This window comes from Musa acuminata, chromosome BXJ2-3 (genome assembly GCF_036884655.1).
Source record: "Musa acuminata AAA Group cultivar baxijiao chromosome BXJ2-3, Cavendish_Baxijiao_AAA, whole genome shotgun sequence".
Lineage (NCBI taxonomy): Eukaryota > Viridiplantae > Streptophyta > Magnoliopsida > Zingiberales > Musaceae > Musa > Musa acuminata.
Genome location: NC_088340.1, coordinates 5,550,878 through 5,571,678, shown reverse-complemented (window position 1 = coordinate 5,571,678; position 20,801 = coordinate 5,550,878). Strand labels below are relative to the sequence as shown.

The 20,801-nt window shown below is 34.8% G+C and overlaps 1 protein-coding gene across 1 annotated transcript; it reads left to right on the top strand.

The window, feature by feature from the left end:
* The first annotated feature begins 126 nt into the window (after nt 1-126).
* Nucleotides 127-19,801, top strand: LOC135607073 (cleavage and polyadenylation specificity factor subunit 3-II-like). The gene is made up of 13 exons (XM_065098566.1): nt 127-274; nt 365-542; nt 1,758-1,830; nt 3,989-4,106; nt 5,369-5,442; nt 6,830-6,966; nt 8,256-8,319; nt 9,489-9,554; nt 10,937-11,006; nt 11,522-11,626; nt 15,965-16,106; nt 16,938-17,034; nt 18,556-19,801. Exons 1-13 carry the CDS (start codon nt 250-252, stop codon nt 19,396-19,398), a joined length of 1,992 nt encoding a protein of 663 aa, XP_064954638.1. The 5' UTR covers nt 127-249; the 3' UTR covers nt 19,399-19,801.
* Nucleotides 19,802-20,801: the final 1,000 nt, after the last annotated feature.

Genomic DNA, 20,801 nt, shown 5'->3' with positions numbered 1-20,801 from the left:
TAAAACATGGCATAAAATAACAAACCTGCCAAGACGTCTACCAACGACCTGTAGCGGAAGAAACCTCGTTAGGGTCCCACGTTTCTTTTTCAATGATCTTATGGGTGCAGGAGAGAGTAGAGAGTACGAGGGTTGCTTTCTCTCATTCGATTTCCACGCGGCCTACAATAGCCGGACCAATTTAAAACCCTCGATGACCAAACCCCCAATCGTCTAGGGTTTACCGCGGGAGGACGAGTCACATCATCCATGGGGATCGAATGCCTCGTCTTAGGTAATAATTGTAACCCTGGGCTCCTTCGATCGGTATTTCTCTTTTTCCTCTTGTTTTCTTTGGTTCAATGTGGATCGGGTTGCTTCAAAGGGGCGGGGCAGGAAGTGGGGAAGAGCTGCGTCGTGGTCTCTATGGGTGGAAAGAGGATCATGTTCGACTGCGGTATGCACATGGGATACCTGGATAGCCGCAGGTTCCCTGATTTCTCTCTCATCTCCAAGACCGGCGATTTCGACTCCGCTCTCACCTGCGTGGTCATCACCCACTTGTAAGTGTTCTTTAGCTTCGCGTTTGTGCATTTTTTCATCTTTGAGTAAAAAGGTCAAGAGTTGTGATGTTAGTACAAGAACAAACTGATGGTAGGATATCTACAGCATCTCTGTCGATAAATTCAATTTCGGTTTTTGTTTTCCGTTATTATCAGCAAAAATAAGTTCTTTACGTTGAATGGTAGTAATTGGCACAGAAATAAGATTAGTACCTGTAACGCCATTTATTCTTTTTAAGTCGTCGCTACTATATATCATGTTTCACCTATGAAAATGCAGTTCCTTATTTCAAATCGTTTTGGAATGGCACGTATGGATCATTGTTTTCATTTTTATTACAAATCACCTGTTTGAACAATGTGTTTGAAATATGATTCCTTCAATTTCTCCATTTCGTTCCTATCTTTTGGTTGTCTTTGTTCTTTAATGAATATTGCTTGAAATTATACTTTATAGCATTTGATCACTTTTTAAATTTTTATTCTTGGATTTTTGTGTATTACCCATCAAGAGACTTGAAATCCTAAACCGAAAAGTTGTTGCTGGAGACTTATTCAACATCTCAGTTTCATCGTATATATGTTAGTGTACTATAAATTTTATTCATAAAATGAACTTATGGCGCAACCATTTTGAAGAAGCATAACTTTCCAAGTTGTGTAAATTATCTACTTTTTTAGCAGAAACATTCATGTGCCATTAAGGAAACCTAGCTTTATTATCTTGTTTGTCCTGGCATCATGATCATTTAGGTCATTATTGGCTCAAAATTTTATGGCGTTGGTAACAGAAGCATAGCCTTTAATGACTTTACTTTTTAGTTGTACCATTGAACTGTGGAAAATGAAATATTGTTCATCCTCATGAAGCCTAATTGCTGGATGTAAACAACATATAAGCTTTGTGTGACACTATTTAGTAGAAGCATTATCAAGGCACTGGACATATTTCATGTAAAGAAGCTACAGCCAAGGCATGTAAGTAGGTACTTTGACTAAAGGTACTTTCTGACAACCTGTGTTAGAAGAGAAGATCAAAAAGGTTGTAGATTCCAACTCTTATGATCTGTCATTTTAATCTTGTCTGCAAGTGCTTAAACATATATGGTATTTTGCTTCTTATTAGGCTGACTTGGGTTTATAATTAGTTGTGCTTTGATCTCCACTTTCTTACAATATGTAATTATGAGATTAATATATTTTTTACCATGGCAGTCATCTGGATCATGTTGGTGCTCTTCCATATTTCACAGAAGTTTGTGGCTACCATGGGCCCATTTACATGACAGTAAGTATGCAAGAACTTTAACTTCTACAAAATTGCTTGTCAGTTGGTTATGCTAGTGATGTTAAATGCTCTGACAATGGATACTTTCATTTTTAGCATGGTACCCTATCCTGTATTTCACAATCGGTACGAATTGGTATTTACTAGGTCTGATCAGTACCAAGATTGAAATATAAATTGATACCAGAACAAATACCATTAATTTTATTTTTTATTATTTTTGCCATGATACTAGGTAATACAGGTTGGTACTTGGTATACTGCTTGGTGTATTCATACCATACCCATCTATTAGGTTACTGAAGTTGGTGGCAAGCTGAACCTTAATCCTTGATGGAAATCATCTAGAATGTACATGTAGAACAACAATCACAATTATAATTATGAATGTTGTTGTACTTTATGTTAAACTGTTATTGCCATTGAGTTTGTATTTCTGAAAGAACAGAGAAACAATACAACACATAGGGGAAAAGAACGAAGTGTTGGTATGTAGTTTTTATCTTGAGATTAAAAAATTTTGATATAAGCATCCAAAATTCTACAATTTGGATACTTATAATTTCTCATGGTTGACTAAAAAGAGTCATGGCATCTTTGATAATCCTGAATGGTGCAATTGAGTTCCATTCACATTTCTTGAAAACAACTGGTAAAAACTGTAACAGATGGTAAAAGTTATGAAATGAATTACTGAAAAATGCTTGTCATCAGATGTCTCAAACACAAGATGATGTCCCTAACTATGTTATTTCTTGATGTCCTGCATGCTCACCTATAGAGAACACAATCAAACTATAGTCTAGGTCACCACGAGCAAATAAGGTGTTTATCCAAATATATTAAAATGGCCATTCATAGTATAATATTTTAAAAGAAAAGGAACGCTAGCTATTTTTCATGTTATGAATTAAGGGAAAGTTTTGGCATAGTGGTAAAGTAGCTCCAATGTGATCGAAGGATCATGGTTTTATTTTATGATAATAGTCTCTTTACAGGTGAGGCTAAGGTTGTGTGTGCTTGATCATCCTCGGATGTTGTTGTAGTGAGATCATAGTATAGTGGGTTCCTCTTTATGGAATAAGGGTTGTGGGTGCAAAATTGAAAATTTCAATTTTGAAAGTGACTATATATAAGTTTATTTAGTGACATTAGAACCATGGTTCATTTTACCGGTCTATACCAGTGTACCGACTAGCTATCGATACTGTATGTATCGAATTGTACCAAGCATACCGACGCATGATACATGAGACCATACTGACGTACCATCTATACCAGTCACCTGTTGGATCGGTACATACCGCACGTACCGAGCGGTACGTTGTGGTATGGCGAACCTTGATTAGAACTACTTGGTGCTGACATATCATATGTGAAAAATGGCAATTGGGTAATTTTTCAACTAATATTTAGAATTCAAATAAATTGTGATTAGGAATATAGGCATTAATATTTGGGAGGTAGATAGTGGTCTATTTATGGGAAGTATTTGTAGACAAGGAAATGTTTTGGTATTCAGCTGTAAGAGGAGAATTCTGCAAGTTGCAATCTCCCAATCTAATCACATTGAAAGGAATGGTATGATTTATGTAGAAATAAAATATGATAGGTGTATGTTTCTCCAGCCATTATGTTACATATTATGTGCCATCTGCCACAACACTTGTGCCCTGTCACTCCATGCTATTATTGTCATGTGTCTATGTATGTGTTGTGGCATTATGTTTGGCTTAGCACACAGCATGTACCTTTGCTCCCTTCTGGTGACTAATCTGTATGATAAGACATATATGACCTGTGGTGCAGAAAATTTCATGGAGATAGACATGGACCTTTTTAAATTATATCAAGAAAGGTACCCCATCATTATGTGTGTTATATATGAAAGTATTTTGTGTTTAGGAGTGATAGTCAATTCAATTTAATTTGTGATATCTGAACCATTGTCAGAATTTGCACTTGTAAGTTGTACTACAATTTGGGTTAGAGCATATGATTACATCATCTCAAATATGTTGGGTTATGAAAAGCTTGTACATATTTTTTTTGCAGTTACTTGTGGATAAGATAAGCTTTGAAATTCTGTTTATCACTATATATACTAATTTTGGTTAGCCTGCTGAAATCACAGTGATTCTGTCATTTGTTTGTACAGTATCCAACAAAAGCTTTGGCCCCATTGATGTTAGAAGATTATAGGAAGGTTATGGTAGATCGACGAGGAGAGGAGGAACAATTTACATATGATCACATTATGGATTGTATGAAGAAAGGTATGCTTAGTTTTTTTTTATGCTGTGAAAACTTTAAAGACACATAGGTTTCATACGTGTATTTCATGCTTAGTGGTCTTGACATGACCGATTTTGTTATAGGGACTATCCTTATTCCACATAATTAAAAAATTTATGTTTTATTTTTGAAGTAGTAATGGATTTTTCAAAACGGTGACTTGCTTCAGCTGTTGTTTCCAATTGCTGTTGACTTTATGATGACATTTAAATTTTGCCTAGTTGTTATTCATTCCTTTTTATATCAAACTATTTTGTACGAAATTGCTCAATATGGCTGTAGTTAGTAAAGGGTTCTTTTTTTCGCTAGATAATTTTGTGATAACTAAATTGTTACTATTTCTCCTTTTTCATTGCCTTTGCACATTTATTGTTAAAACTTTTCCCCTTCTAGTTCCAGACTTGGAAAGAGGAAAAAGGTTGCATTGAACAAAGGAAAACGTTTCCTCTTCTGGTTCATTACCTTTTGCTGCTCCCATCGCTAACTAGTGCTTTGGCACCACCACTCTTTGCAAGATACCACCTTACACAAAAGCTTAATTGATGTGCAGTGCAGTCCACTATGCGAACCATATATGCGGCTGTATAAATGATCACATAAGGTGCTTTTAAAATCTTTTTATGCTTTGTCTATTTGAATGTTGCACAATTAGGAAACAATTTTGAAAAAGTTAAGTTTGCTTAGATGATGATGTTGAGAGGAATACATAACAAAGTTTATTAGAAGCAATTAAAGGAGATAAATAGATCCTAGCAAGGATTTAAATGTTGGCCTAATGTACTGGTGGTCTCCTACCTTCGCCTGATATATTGAATAAAATAAAATAAAATGAAAATGGATAGATATATAACTTTATTTAGCTTACGTTTCGATATCAGTACCTAGTGGGACCAGTAAATATTGGTGGTTATGTACCTTTCCAACCTATGTTGATGACCATCTTAGTTTGATTAGTATTACCCTTATAAGAGCTCAGTAATTGGAAAGATCTTTATAGCTAATCCTAATAGATGGGACCTAAAACTTATTTTTGTTGTAGTAGTAGCACTCTCCTATGTTGTTTTCTGGTTGATGAGTTTCTGCTGTTTTTTTTTACTTCTCCCACCTCTTGTGGTTTTAAGGTAGCACTAAATCAGAATATTTTATTGCTATTGACTAAATTTTTCCTGTTGATCTTCTAAAAAATACATGCATAGTGCTACTTCTATGCTTATTAAGAGATTGCATGAATTTTTCCATGCAGTTACGCCATTGGACTTGAAACAAACAGTTCAAGTTGACAAGGATCTTGAGATTCGTGCCTACTATGCAGGACATGTAATTTGTTCTTTAGCTCTTCATAGTTCATATAATGTGTTTCACATTACAGATGGCAGCCATTAAAGTGTGCTTATTCAAGTCTTTTTTAATATTTCATTTTCCCTAAACCATGCATTGACAAGAGCCATGTATACTGGGTGTTCCCATTTTAGTTGGAAAATATTCTATCTAGGACTGCTTCAGGAACATATATATATTTTTAAATGTTGTATTCTAAATTATAATAAACATCAAAATAAGATTCCTGAAACATTTATCTGTTAATTGCATTGGTTTCTTAAGTTAAAAATATAAAGGGATACAGGAAAGTACTTTTTCATTTTACTTTTTGAATTGTAACATCAATCAAAACTCTATTCCTTCTCCCCAGACACAAGCATACACACAAACAGGAAAAGAATTTGTTGAGCTAGCAATTTTGGAATAGAAATGTAACCCAACCTGGCAGGAATCTGTTTCTATTTTAGTAAACATGGGCACACATATAACATGAATTTCTTGTTGTAAATATCTTTTAGAACTTATTTTATTTGAATATGTCTTCTATATACTAACTTAGAAAAGATATGAGAACTTTTCACCAATTCCCAGGCTTTGATTGTTCTCATTTCTATAATTTTGCTTCTGACCAAAACATTTTCAAATGGCAAAAACCTGGATGCTTGCAGGGTTTTTATCAGCTTCAAATAGCAAGTATCTTGTTGATTTTTTTTAATGATTTATATACTGATTATCTATTTCTGTTGAATTTTTAAGATCTTGTTCAATGCACGTGGAGCATATAAGAGAATGATTTTCCAACTTGACAAAGAACAATTTTTAGGACTTGAAAATTGAAACATAATTGATGGTTGATCAATATCTCAAGAAAGGTTCAAAGTCTCGGTTACTGGACCTGTACTGGCCTTTGGCTAGATCAGTACGAGTTCAGTTCGTCCCAATGTAACAGTCCTTGCCTGAACTGGTATGGGTCTGGTTCAAACCAATATATGGACACTGTTTGGAATACTTTGGATTCATTTGAATTTCAGCTTTACATACTATTGTGACATTTCCTTTGTACAAAAAAATGAAAGTGAAATTATCTAACATTTTAGCTACTTTTACATGGGATTTTAGTGTCTTCTATGAGCTGCTCCCTTATTTGTTTCTTTTTCTTCTTCAGTATATTGCTAATGCTACATGTCCTTGAACTATACTGTTTGCCTTAGATATGCTTCTTTGTTTCTTCATTCCTTGTCCATGTGATAAAAATCAAAATTATCTCTTATTCTTTAGTTGCTTGAATGCTTGCATACTTGCCTTTTTGTTCTTCTATAAATTTCTTCTGTCACTGTATTGTATATTGCCTATAATCCTTTTGTATTCTATGTATACATGTAAGGTCCTTGGAGCTGCAATGATTTATGCAAAGGTTGGAGAGAACACTATTGTCTATACTGGGGATTATAATATGACACCTGATCGACATCTTGGGGCAGCTCATATTGATCGCTTACAATTGGACCTTCTTGTAACTGAGTATGGAGCATATACGTGTATTTCTTCTTTCATTATTTTCCTTTGTATAAGTGCAACATCATCTGTTAACAAGTAACTTTTGGATGCAAGGCCAGGGCACAATGTTGTCCATGCTATCCATCCCAATCCATTTTCTATCATATATGATTATGTGAATGTGTATCCATCATATATCTGTCTCAATCCATTTTTGTTGTTGAAAACTTACCTAGTGCAAGATGGATATGGCTCGGGTTCCATCTGGATTGCAAGTGTTGTGTGGCAAGTAGGAATTAGAGGATGAAAACAAGAAGACTAGAGTTAATTAATGATCTGAGTTGCATACAAACACTGTGCAAGTAATCGAGGATTAATGTTTACATACAAGAGAAAATTACATTAGTTGGCAAGGAGAGAAGGGAATAATTAAATTGCAAATGGATTCTCTGGGAAAGAAAATAAAAACTTATGGTGAGTCTGGTGAGTGGTGAGAATGTTCACAATGACTAAAATCACCAATAGCACAATGAAACTAATATTGTTTTTATTCTCTTAGCAACTGAATCCATGAGTGCTTAAATCTAGGAATAGTCTACTCCTTGGAGCAGCAGTTATATTCATTTTGCAGTATCTTATGCAAGCTTATCCCAAGTGCCTTAAGTTTACTGACTAATGCTTTCACCCTATCGTATGGTATATTGCTTAAAGAACTCATGGAGAAGATGCGTAGAATGTTTTGGAATATGGTATTATGATCTAGGCTTTAGTCAACATACCAACTCAATTTTGGCTAGCCAAACCTGAATACATTGGGTTAGCTTAAGGATTTAATCTTTGTAGAAATTATACACGGTGATTATTGGAAAAGTCAAGTAATATACCAAATAATGTAGAGTGGAAATCAATTGGTTGGTGGTCAACTTGTCTTATTGGCCACATAATATGAACTTACTGATAGAAAATAATTATCAAGCTTCTCCAAGCAGGAACAAGATGAATAGAGAATCAAGTCTTTGGGTGACTTCACTTGTGTTGCATGAGTCAGAAAACCAATCTGAAGTTCATGGTTGTTTGAACTTTGAAGTTGCTTACCTAGTAAAAACAAGGCAAGACAGAAAATTTGTTTAGTTATACTGTTGTTGGTTTCATTCATTATAATCCTTTTAATATTATTTATATGATGTATTTTATGGTCCTCACCTGCACTGTATAAGTCATGGCATAATGTCTTTTTTTGTAATTTTTCAGAAGTTTTTTCTTTTATTTTTGTTTTCTAATTATATTTTTTCATTGGTTTATCTCATTTACAGATCCACATATGCAACAACCATACGTGACTCAAAGTATGCACGGGAAAGGGAGTTCTTAAGGGCGGTATGTCTTGGCTTTCTGCATGCACATAAGGGAGATTTTATTGGTATTCATATTTTGTAGAATAATGTCAAAATTGTTTTAGTTCCTTGGTTCTTACCATAAATCATTATGGTCAACTGATCTAATAGCCGATTAATCTATTATATACTGTTAATTGATACAACCATCGAAGCAAGAGATAGGAACAGTATATATACATTGTTAACCCAAATTGCTGCTAAGTCAGAATGACAATGATGAGGATCTGAGAGAATAACTGTTGTTTATTCATTCCATTCTTCTTCTTTTGCTCTTTTCCTTTCATTCTGCTACTTATTCACTAATTAGGCAGGAAGAGTCCCTCAGAGATAACTGTCCACTTTTATATTGTTTTAAATCACTTTTGAAATTGGTCTATTTGTAATTCTGGCTTACTGCTTGAGAATATATGCCAAGATCTTTTTCTGTTGCATGGCTGACCTTCAGCTGTTTTCCCTGTGAACTCTTTGAAATTTCTTACTTGATATCATGAATAAAAGCACTATCTTTTTAGAAAAAATCACTATTCTAAAGTTCATTTACGTTGCACTAATTCTAGAGATGGATTATTGCATTTGATTAATTTTTTTGAAGTTGTTGACAAATATTAGATGCAAAGGCTTAAATATTAGGTGCAAAGACTTAAAAAAGGAACAGAAAGATATACCCAAATCACCATAAAAGCTCAACAAATTAGTGTAGTTAATTCTTCATAATTGATTGATTACCGAGTATTGTTCCTTAACAAATAATCAGTGACAAATTGAAGCACTTGTGGGGTACTTAATGTAATGACTAAACATTTTGTATTTCTAAATTTTGTTGTTAAACCTGCCCCATGTTTTATTTCAAACGAGTGTGGCCACATGTGCCATGGGTGTTAACATCATTTGTTGAAGTAAAAAATATCTTCTGTCGTATGAGTTGGATATCAAGGAGGAGCAGTCAATAAAATAATAGATTAAAATGTAACATATTACTAGATATGACCATCCCATGTAGCATCTTAGTGCATCAAGAACCAGAAGTTATGATGACACTAGTTTGATCATCTAGAGTTCTGGTTTTCTTTAATGTGATTGATGTTGTTGCTTCTTTTTCCATTTTTAGCACATAATCTTGGCTGCTAATACTTCTATCCTGCTTATTAGGTCCACAAATGTGTTGCTGGAGGTGGTAAAGTTCTGATCCCAACATTTGCCTTGGGGAGAGCACAGGTATTGGTGAATACAAATGTTTGTTTGTTTAATCTTTCTTCCTACTTTTAAACAAGACTTTTGCCATGTTTTTTCTTTTTTAATGTTTTTGAAACTTATTGTTCCGCTAGAATATGGAATAAATCATATGTCCTTAAAGTCTCACTGTTACTTTTGTTTCCTTTTCAAAACTTGTCCTAATGCTTGTCCGGTTTTTCTCCAAAAGACCAATTCTACTTTAAAATTTCATATAATCTTGGCTTTTTTAAGCATATAAATCTTGAACTGCCAACTATTATTTATAATTTTGTATTATCTTGACTTTTTGAAGCTTAAATTTCTTGAGACAGCTTTGGACCTCTCATACTTTAGATTTAAAATTAGTAGTAATATTATCGTAGGAAGCATTTAGTCTTTATTCTCATTATTTGATGAGCATCCCAAGATCAGGTGATTTTGACTTGAAAGGAAGCTGCCTAGATCCTTTGTTGGTAACAAAAAACTCCTTAGACAGATACTCAAAAATTCACAAATTGGATATGATGATATGGTAACAGGCATTTTCTGGTCCTACAGACGATAATTAGCGGAATCCTGAGTTAAATAAATCTGTAAGTCAAAGTTTTTTTTTGTTATTAATTATTTTTTACGGACCCAAAACCACACCTATGTTTTATGAAGTTAAAAGAGTTTTTAGAAAATGGGTTCTCATTGTCATTAGTGAAATGTCTTCCTAATTTTCATAAAAGATCATTTTAATATGTGGACATTATGCGGGACTATGGAGACCGCAGGAGAAGATGCACATATGACATATGCAGAGTACATTCACCATGATTATGGAAGCTTCTTGACAGAACATTAAAAACCTGACAATCATGGATGAGATAGAAAAATATGCTGCATAGTGCCTACTTTTTTTACCATATCATTTGTTTGAGAAAAATGATTTCTCTAAACATTTGATGTGCATTTCCCTGTACTCTTGCTTGTGTTTATTCAATACTTGCTTAATCACCTCCTAATATATGACTTAGGCTTAAAAGTCCTGAGGCTGCCACCTCTTTGCTGGTCTGGTCTCCAGCATGTACCATGAGCAAGGAACTGGCAGGATAATTTTATGCAAGTTCATTTACCAGAGGCATGCTGATAATAGCTAACATGCTGGATGTCATGAAGTAGTTCTGACGACCATGCTTTGCCCAACAACACCTGATGGTGAATGACTGACATGGAGTGGATGTAGTGCAATTATGCATATCCGATGGCTTAGATCTAGTGCAGTATTGCACACCCGACATTGCTTGGATATAGCACAATGATGCACACTCTAGTCAACACATGCATAACATGTAAATCCTAGTCCATGCGAAAAATTGTTGTTGACAAGTTCTGTGTGCTAGGAACTCTGCATTTTGTTGGATGATTACTGGGAACGTATGAACTTAAAGGTTCCTATCTACTTCTCTGCTGGTATGTTCATGTTAGTTGTTTTATTTAGTTATTTTATTCTTTCAGTTGCAATTTTATAGTGAAGATTATCTATGTCTTCTTTCATGCTTGATATGTTTGAAAGCAGTTCCTGTACTCTCTATTTGATGATCTTATGGAGTTAGTCTTAATTTGAGCAAATGTATATAGCAAATGTTTGAAGCTAGAGTGATTCAACTAAAAGGATTGCATGTATATATCATTTTTTTTGGCTTTGATGCAGCTGTTATTTTTAAGTTAAACATCATAAGAACTGTCAATGACAGCTGTTCACGTCATTCAATGAACTATTGTTTAGGTGTCCAATATCCATGCATGCCATAACTTAAGCATGAAAGAAAGGCTGTCACAAGATGCTAGATTCTCAATACTGGATTAGTTCAATTGTTGTCAAATACAATTTTTATTTTTATTTTTCATGTTGAAAGCAACATACATTTGAGCTTTTATTCAACCATCCAATGCTTCTGACTACTGTTTCTCTCAATACTTGCTAGGCTTGACAATACAAGCAAATATGTATTATAAGATGCTCATTGGATGGACCAGCCAAAAGATCAAAGATACTTCATCAGTACGCAATACATTTGACTTCAAACATGGTACCTGCTCAAGTAGCTAAATTGTAATTTATTATTGATCCTTACAAAGTGCTCCATGAGAATGTCTGAAATAACTGGACATGATAACAGTCATTGACAATATTAATTGTTTTAAATGACTTTTTAAATTTACTCAGTTAGGTTGCTTATCATTAGCAGATAAGTTTTACACTCATATATGCTAATCTACAAGGGCAGTTATCCATTACTTGTAATTTATTATATTGTACACGCAACAAGCTTTCTAGAGGCTTCACCAGCACATAAAACTTGATGGTTATCAAATAATACGTTCTTTCCTAAATGCAATTTCCCAAAGTAAAATTGTTTTTTCCCCTTAAATGCATCTTAAGTCTCCTTTTCTCTATCTTCCCCTTCTCTCTTCTACTTCTCTTCTTACTCTTCTCTTTTCTGCTTCTTCTCGCATATACATTATCTTGGATTGGACAACCGTTACCTAGATTAGTCAATCCTTACCAATTTAAGTGGTGCAACAACAAGGTATAATGTCTGAACTATTTAAGGTCTACCACGTGAATCTTTTTCTGTTATGCAGCTCTTATAAGGCAATATCTCAGGTTACATGAAGATTCATGAACATTGAATTAGTTTTTCATTGTTTTTGATAAAGTTTTCTTAAATCTCCCTCTATCTCTGCTCGTATGACTAATCATAATTGACTCACTTCAACTAATAACATTTAAACGTTTCCTTTGGACATGCTCATTCCATGTTAGAGAAATTTTCCTTATCTTATAGTTGATCAAGGCGACACCTAATTGTTTAGAAATGAAAACATTTCTTATTCTATCTTTTCAGTAATCCTGTATATCCACCTTGACATTTTCCTGCCCAACACTCTCGTCTACAAAATATTACAGGCCTAACAGATAGTTTACTTTTAGTCTAAGAGGCACCCACTGGCGGTATAAAGCTTCCAAGATTTTCTTTGCTTTAATCACCCAACTTTTACTCTATCAATAATCTCTGTCACTCTCTCCTTCCTATGGAATAAAACCTAAATCTTTCACATATGAAAATTTTTTGTCCATCCATTTCAATACACATTTGTTTTTTTTTAGGTATCACTAAAATTGCATTTCATATATTTGATCTGAGATCTACTTAACCTAAGATTTTAGTTTCTAAGATTGTCGATAGCTCAAGTTCACAATCAATCCCATTGATCCCATCTAATTTATCATCAATCAAAACAATATTATCACTAAATAACATTAACCAGGGGGTCTATCTTGTGTATGAATAGTAAGTTTGTGAATTGCTAGTATGATAAAATTTGGTGTTGACTGGCAGGGGCCAAATATAATCATCCACCTTTTTTATCAGACATGGGATCGACATTAACGATGTTGAACAATTTTAAACAAACAGCAGGTGCTGCTACAGACTTGAACTAGATACTTCAATACACCTCTTTGAGGTGTTCTAACAGCAAAATTCTGAAGTACAGAGTTTTACGCAATTTGGTGTTGTCTATTGCCAATCACATCTATTGGTGATCCTAATTTAGGTAGCTGATTTTTAAAATTGTGATTAGAATTTTTAGAATCTAATTAGAACGATAGATATTATAGGAAGCTCGATCTAATCTCAAGCACATATAATAGAAGTGTATTTCTAGATTTCTCCATGGGAAGCATCTGATAGGGGTGGTCCGGTCTGGTTTAATTCTTGAAAATATAAAAAGGTACTTTGGGTTTTTCATGCAAGTTGCATATGCAACTTGGAAACCACTCGGTGTAGCAGGCTCATCGTTTGTCACTTGCCACCCTCGGCCATCAGATGGGTAGTTCTCCTCCTTTCCTTCTCCTTTGCCTCCTTTCCTTCTCAGCCTCTACCTCATTTTCATTAATTTTTGTTATATATTTTTGTATTTCAATATATGAAAGTTTAGATTGGAGTCTTATATATTAGAAAATAGAATTAGGCAGATTTGAGTAAACTTGCCTCCTTGTCATAGTTTGGAAATAAGATAAAACTTGATTTGATGACTATGCTAGGTCTCTAATTGGTTTCCTTTTAGAGTAGTTAGTGTCCTAATCGTTGTTCATATCCCGATCTTTTGCATCTATTAAGAGAGAACACCAATTTCTTGTTTTCAATAATGGAGGTTAGTGTACTTTGAATTCAATAATGGAGGTTCCTTGTTTTCTCTTGCCCACCAACCATCTCAATCAATCGTTATCCCTTTCTTTTCTCAGTTCCAATCTTCTCTATTTCCTTTGTCTTCCTATATTGGCTGATTATATAGCAGTCCTGCTGGAAATGACCAAAAAGCTGTCAATCTTGCTATTCTGATCATTATACCAGCTTCTAACTCCACTTCTTTTGTGCTGAAAATTAAATAAGCAATTTCAAGTGTCCACGAGTTGGGTACCTGCTGTTCTTAGCTGCGTCACCCTTTTAAAGCACTGCTGAAGACCGACCGGCCCTTGAAGTTTCGATGTAAAACAGCCTTACTCTTTACTATGATCCTTTTAGATCCATTAGTCTCTGTGCATGTCTTTAACATGACCTTGGCAATATAAACTGACAGCGTAGGATCTCATACTTCAGGATCAAAGATAGTTGATTTAACAACTTGAATATAATACTAAAGAATTGTTGACAATTTAAGGTAAGAATGAAATGTATCAATTACAATTTGAGATCAAAGATGAAATTTATTAATCACATCTTGAAACCAAATGACATGATGTGCAACCACAATTGCTAGACTGCTTGAAGAGTTGGTTCTCCTCTGTGCTTCATGTTGTGTGCCACACTATCATGGACTTAGTTGGTTTTGCCTAAGTTGTACGACACCTTTGTGTGTTCGTTTGCAAATGATTAGCCTCCCCGAAACCTCTTATGGTCCCTTAAGCACCTGCCAAAGAGAAGACGAGTTTAAAGAAGCATTTAACTCGAGATCCAACAAGTAGCCATTTCAGCAAACACTTGATAGACAATATAAATTATAAACATAGACTTTGCAAGCTTTGAACTGTCGCGTGACAAAGGGTTCAAGATTGCCCGTCGTGGTCAAAAGTCCCCACAAGTGCCCACATGATACTATTGTGGAACAAGGCAGTGAACTAGCCCTAGACACTATCCCAAATGCTCATCCAGCCATGCATCACCCGGGTAGTTTCTGGATGCTGTGCTAGCTGACACTTTGCACCACCCTGCGGAGCTAGAAAATCTCCAAAATGATTGCCTGGATGCCTATTTCTAGTCAATTTTACCTTTGCACGATGATTGCACATAACCTGCGTTTACAAGTCTAAAACGACCACAAAAGCTAATCAAAATGGGGCTGTCAAGCCTAATACAAGCCCTCTACATGTTGTGCAAAGCATGGACAAAATCGAAAGACACAGACATACATAAACATTATATCGAACATTCTGTTTATAGATTTGTCCATAACAACACATCATGCATAATGAGTTGATTTATCCCTTTTATGTGTTGAGTCACATGCCAACTGGCACTCATGAAACATGAATACCACATAGATAGGCATGAAGTGTTTGGACTCCTTTTGACAATGGAAGTAAATTAAAATTTGTTTAGCTTGGTGCCTATTGTGTCAAAACTTTGTGTATAGACAAACATTGTTCTGTACATTTTGTAAACATGAGTATAATAATTCAAAACATGAAGTTCGTTGATTTTGGAAACCATAATCCAATTAGTTGAAATCAGAATACTTAGGCTTTGCCAGCTGCAGCTGAAGTTAACTGACTTATGCTCGCAGCTTATTTTTGGAGGCAACTCATTCTCGCCAAAGAGAATTGTTGTTTAACCATGACAAATATCATTTCGCCGAAGGTGCTCCTAGGCAGTTGTGTAAGACCAAACAGAGGAGTGCACCTCATCGCATGAGTATACAACTATTACATAAGCTGCTTAAAGCTGACTGCTTGCTAATGAAAAGGATTTGCAATTTACTGATTAGCATGCCATCTCCTAGAGACCTCTGGTGATATTGAATTATCATAATCTAATATCTTTTGCTTTTGAGCATTTTGCTTTTAGATTGTTTTTGTACTTTGAGTTCCTGTGTGCATATCATATATGGAAATTCAGGTTATGAGTTAACATTTAGATAGGAGACATGGTATCTTACAAGTTATTTGCATAGGACACATAATAAAGACTAAACAATATTCAAGTAATTGACAAATGTGTTGCTTGTCAGCTCTCTTATTGATCTGGTATCATGTAAATAAGAATCATTAATTTGCATGTGAACTGACGTCCTTTTGAGTGATTACTTTTCTTCTTATTTTCTTTCAGGTTTTAACATTGTTCTTGTCGTTTGTGATCATACAGTGTGCCCTTTTGATCGGTCTCTTATAAATGCACCTGGACCATGTGTTCTTTTTGCAACGCCGGGGATGATTAGTGGTGGATTTTCCCTTGAGGTTTTCAAGCAATGGGCTCCATCTGAGCTAAACCTGGTTACACTTCCTGGGTACTATTATATCACAATAGTTCAACCGTACCTTTCATTCTAATTTTTTATCTTGGTAGACAAATTGCTTTTTCTAAATCTCCCTACGGTATAAATTTGTATTTACCAGAATCTTCCAATGAACTATTGCCTAAATCAGCTACTACGGTAATGGAAGCAGTAAATATTAAGAGTATCCAAGAACATTGAAGTCATGATTGTTCTTTTTTCCTTTTTCTATCTGTCAAAGAAAAACAGTGCTCATTCACACTTTTTGCTTCCATCTTATCTCCACTAATACATGTCAAGAAAGATATTTTAGGGTATTCTAAGTCCTAATGTTTTTTCTGCCTGTTATTACTATAGTAAATCTATTCTTCCTCATTTGTAGTTGTACAGTAGTAATGAACTCATGATTCAGTGGAGTCAAGTAAGTCTCTTGTAAAGGCTGGCTGGGCGAAATCATTGATAATGTGTTGGGTTAGTTGTTGAGATCTCAATGGAATCCCAGCAAAGGCAGTTCAAAATTTATGTCCTCAGTGTCATTCCTTGGTTCATGTGGCAGAATATTGTCCTTGGTAACCATCTGAAAGGGTTTAGTTTCATTTTGGTATGCTTTAACTTTTATTTCTTTACAATCCACTGGGTGATTAAAATTGAATATGTGCTTGTGATTTTCGTCAATTAAATGTGGGCATACTAAAGCTCTAATAAAACAAAGTTAGTGGAGTTTGACTAGTTGCAGGTGCTGGTTGTGTATTGCATCTCAATTGCCAGTCATCCTCTAATTTTGAAGTAACAATAATTACATCTTTATTATGCTTGTCAAATGAAAATTTCATCTCCTTGCAGATACTGTGTTGCTGGCACCATAGGGCATAAGCTGATGTCTGGCAAACCAACCAAGATTGATTTGGACAAAGATACCTACGTTGACGTCAGATGTCAGGTTTTGATGCAGTGTTGATACTTTTCAATTTTTGGTTCTTCTCCTATTCTTGCTATATCTGCCCACCATGTTTCTCACTATGATTATTGTTCAATAATAATGAAAAGATTTCTTTAGCAACTTTGTTTGTCATAAATTTAGCAGGCTATACAAAAAAAGGTTTTAGAAGTTTTGTTCTTTGGAGTACTATCCATGGTACATATTTTCAAGTAGATAAGCCTCAAAATCATATAGTGAAATTTGTAGTTTTTCAAAGTATTTAGTAAAGCATGTGTTTTCATGGTCAAAGAAGCTGTGCTATGCCTTTTTTAAGGTGCTGCAGGAAGCAAGCCTTTGCACATCCTAAAAGCCACAATTGTAAACAAACTTTGCACCATTTTTTCCTTCTGGATCTGTTTTTCTTATAACATGTTTCTTTACCCTACATGATCATGATTTGGTTTTGGGCCCTCATAATCCTGAATTGGGCTTTGGTCTCCTGTTGGTTCTCTTAGTGACCAGACTGCTCTTTAGCACATCGACAGGATATAGTGTTTGAATAACATCTTCATTTACACCTTACATGGGCTTTACATGGGTGCCACTGCAGTTTTACTCGACCAACTATACCACCCTTAGTTTCCTAGTTTGCTCCTGACATCTTATGCCTTTTGTTCACCGTCACCCTCTTCTTTGTACTCAGAACTGTCATAATTGTCTAGTATAGATCATCTAGGTTTGCACCTTGCCAAATGTGTAAGGTACCAGTTTGGCAGAACAACTATTTTTTTCTTGGGATTTAGTGGGACTTGGTCAGGCTCTTTGTACATTGTTGTACTCAACTTTAAACTTGGAGTGCATCTCCCACAAGTCGGAGTATTATCTTTAAACTTTGAATTATTCATGTTATTGGTTGAACTCCAAAATCTTTTCACTGTACTGTAAGCTTTTACCCTGTGTTACCATCTTGAGCAAAGTCTTCTTATTCATAGGCTACCGTGTGTTAAGCATAAGGCAAGTCAGGTTGTGCACTTGTTTGGTACCAAGTCTTAATTTAAAATTAAATTTTAGTCCCAGTTGAGCTGCAGTTATTTTCTATAACTAGAAGATATAGTTTAAGACATTCATAGTAGAAATGGCCTTTTAATAAAACTATTGGAATTAGTTTGCATATGAATAATATAGCATCACACATAATATATGTTCTTTATTGCTTATGCATGCCGAATACTTAAAGACTTATCTTGTTGAACTATTTTATCTTCCTTTCCTCGTTTATTTTATGCATTATATGTTGCTTATTCTTGTTGATGTTCTTCCTATTTGTTGATTTGTTTGCCCTATCGATACTTTGATACTTAGCTTGGATATTTGTGAGAAAAAAAAGTTTAGTTCACCTTAGGCACCTTTGTGAGAACCTTTTCTTTTTTTCAGCATAATATTCCGGTTGTTGTTCCTGATGCCTGATGCCTTTGGATTCTTATTGATTTTCTTTTCCTTTAAATCCTTTGATGATCTCATATTAATGTTCCTTTTATGCAGATCCATCAGCTGTCTTTTAGTCCTCACACTGATGCCAAAGGGATCATGGATCTCATCGAGTATCTGTCTCCAAAACATGTGATACTTGTGCATGGAGAAAGGCCTAAAATGGCCTTGCTAAAAGAAAGGATCCAATCTGAGCTGGGAATCCAGTGCTATTATCCAGCAAACAATGAGAAACTGCTGATTTCTACAACCCAAAATGTGAAAATTGATGTCACAAAAAAGTTCATCAGGAGCTGTTCCAGTGCTATGCTCAGTAATGTAAAAAACAGCTCTGTGTCCATTTCAGACTCTAGTTCCAAGGATAATGAAATAATAAAGTTGGCAAGAGAGGATACAACAGCAGAAGGCATCCTTCTTATGGAGAAAACCAAAACTGCAAAGCTCATCCATGAGAATGAGCTTCTTCGTACCCTCGGAGTGAAAGAGCATCAAGTCAGGTTTGCTTTTTGCTGTCCTGTGGAAGTTACTAGGATGGAGCATTTATCAAATGAAGCAAATACTACGCACTGTCATGCGAGTTCTATTACGAGGGTTGATGTGCCGAGATGTCTGGCAACAGAAGACAGGCTTGCCACAGCCAACAATACTCTCCTTCATATTTTGCTGTCAGAATTGGAAACCAGAACTGAATGTGAAGATATCCAAATTGCCTCTGATTCTCTGCAGTTGCATACCTTTCATGTCTGTGTTTGTTCAAATGAACATTGTTCCTACAGGAAAAAGGAGAATGGTGTAGGTGAATCAGTAGTATATTTCTGCTGTAGCTGGTCACCTTGTGATGACAGGTTAGCCAGAGAGCTTCTGCAAATAATGGGACAGTTAGCTTTATCATGCTAAGTGTTAATCTCAGTGAGAATGTTTTATACGTGATCCAACCCAAGAAATACTCGGTACACCAAGACAGCAGGAAAAGGCAACCATTTTCGACTCACCCAGCTAAGTTTGTGTTCTAATCTAACTATCACAATGATTGTGGTGCAATCCTTCAAGGTTAAGATGCTTTTCTGTTGGGTTAGAACTCTTCAAGATTAGAAATGGTAAGCCTTCAAGGAGCAAATTTTGTCTCATGCAAATTATTTAACTTGAATATATTTTTTTTCCCAAACTTAGCTATTAGTGCTCTTAACAAAGAAAAAAAAAATCAGATTATGCAAGTTAAATAATTTGCATGTTGTTGCTGTTTATTGTAATCCACATTTTCTTTTTCGTCTTTGTTTATCCTTTTTGTTATGTTTATTAATCACTAGTTTGTCTTTTCCTAGTATTTGATGAATTATAAGAGCGATAATTTGAATATTTCTTGAGTAGCCCTTTTGAAATCGGATTGTTTCGTTAAGAATTATATTTGAATTGAGATGCTGGTATATCTACATTGAGTGTGGTGCGGTATTTTAGATGATATATATTAGTTATTGTTCACCATCAAATAGTAGATGTACAATGCTAAACATGATATCAAAATAACGACACTCCTGATGTAAGGCTATCATTCTATGAACGACCACCAAATTATTATGAGAAAGGGTATTAATAATGACATGATCTTGAAGTTGATGACATTAATGATGCTGTGTATCATATCTTAAACCCAGAAAAATACTGTCATTGAGTGACAAAAAAAACATGGTATGCAGTACCGAATGATATTGCCCAGTATGAGCGGTATGTACTAGTATAGTATTATATTTTTATACTATAGTGTTACATTATGAAGAAAATATATAAAATTATTCGGTATATAAGGGTGTATCGCTCGGTTTGTCCTGTTGTATCACTCGGTATGTCAGTATCGTACCGTACCGAGTCAATCTCGAAACACCGATACGTTACGGTATTACATATCTTGAAAAAAAATTATGAGAGATGTTAGACTTAGTGTAAGAGATGTTATATTAGTTGAATATGACTTAGTGTGTGTTAGTTTAATCGATAAAGATTTTAATATATCAAATATGATTTGGATTTGAATATAGATATTAGGGACATTTTTAGTATTAGAAATTTGATATTTATTTTGCATAAAGAGGGTTATATTGGTGGGTAAGTTTCTCATATACATACATACATTATTCCTAATCAACAATGCTTATTTCATTCTTCGAGGCAGGTCTTTGGGGGTGGAGTGGTTGGTTGACATGAAACGAGATCAGTTATTATTAGTATCCCATATAACAAAATAGAGATCATCATTCTCTAAACATATGGTGTTATATTCTAAAAAATATAAATAGGTCAGCTCA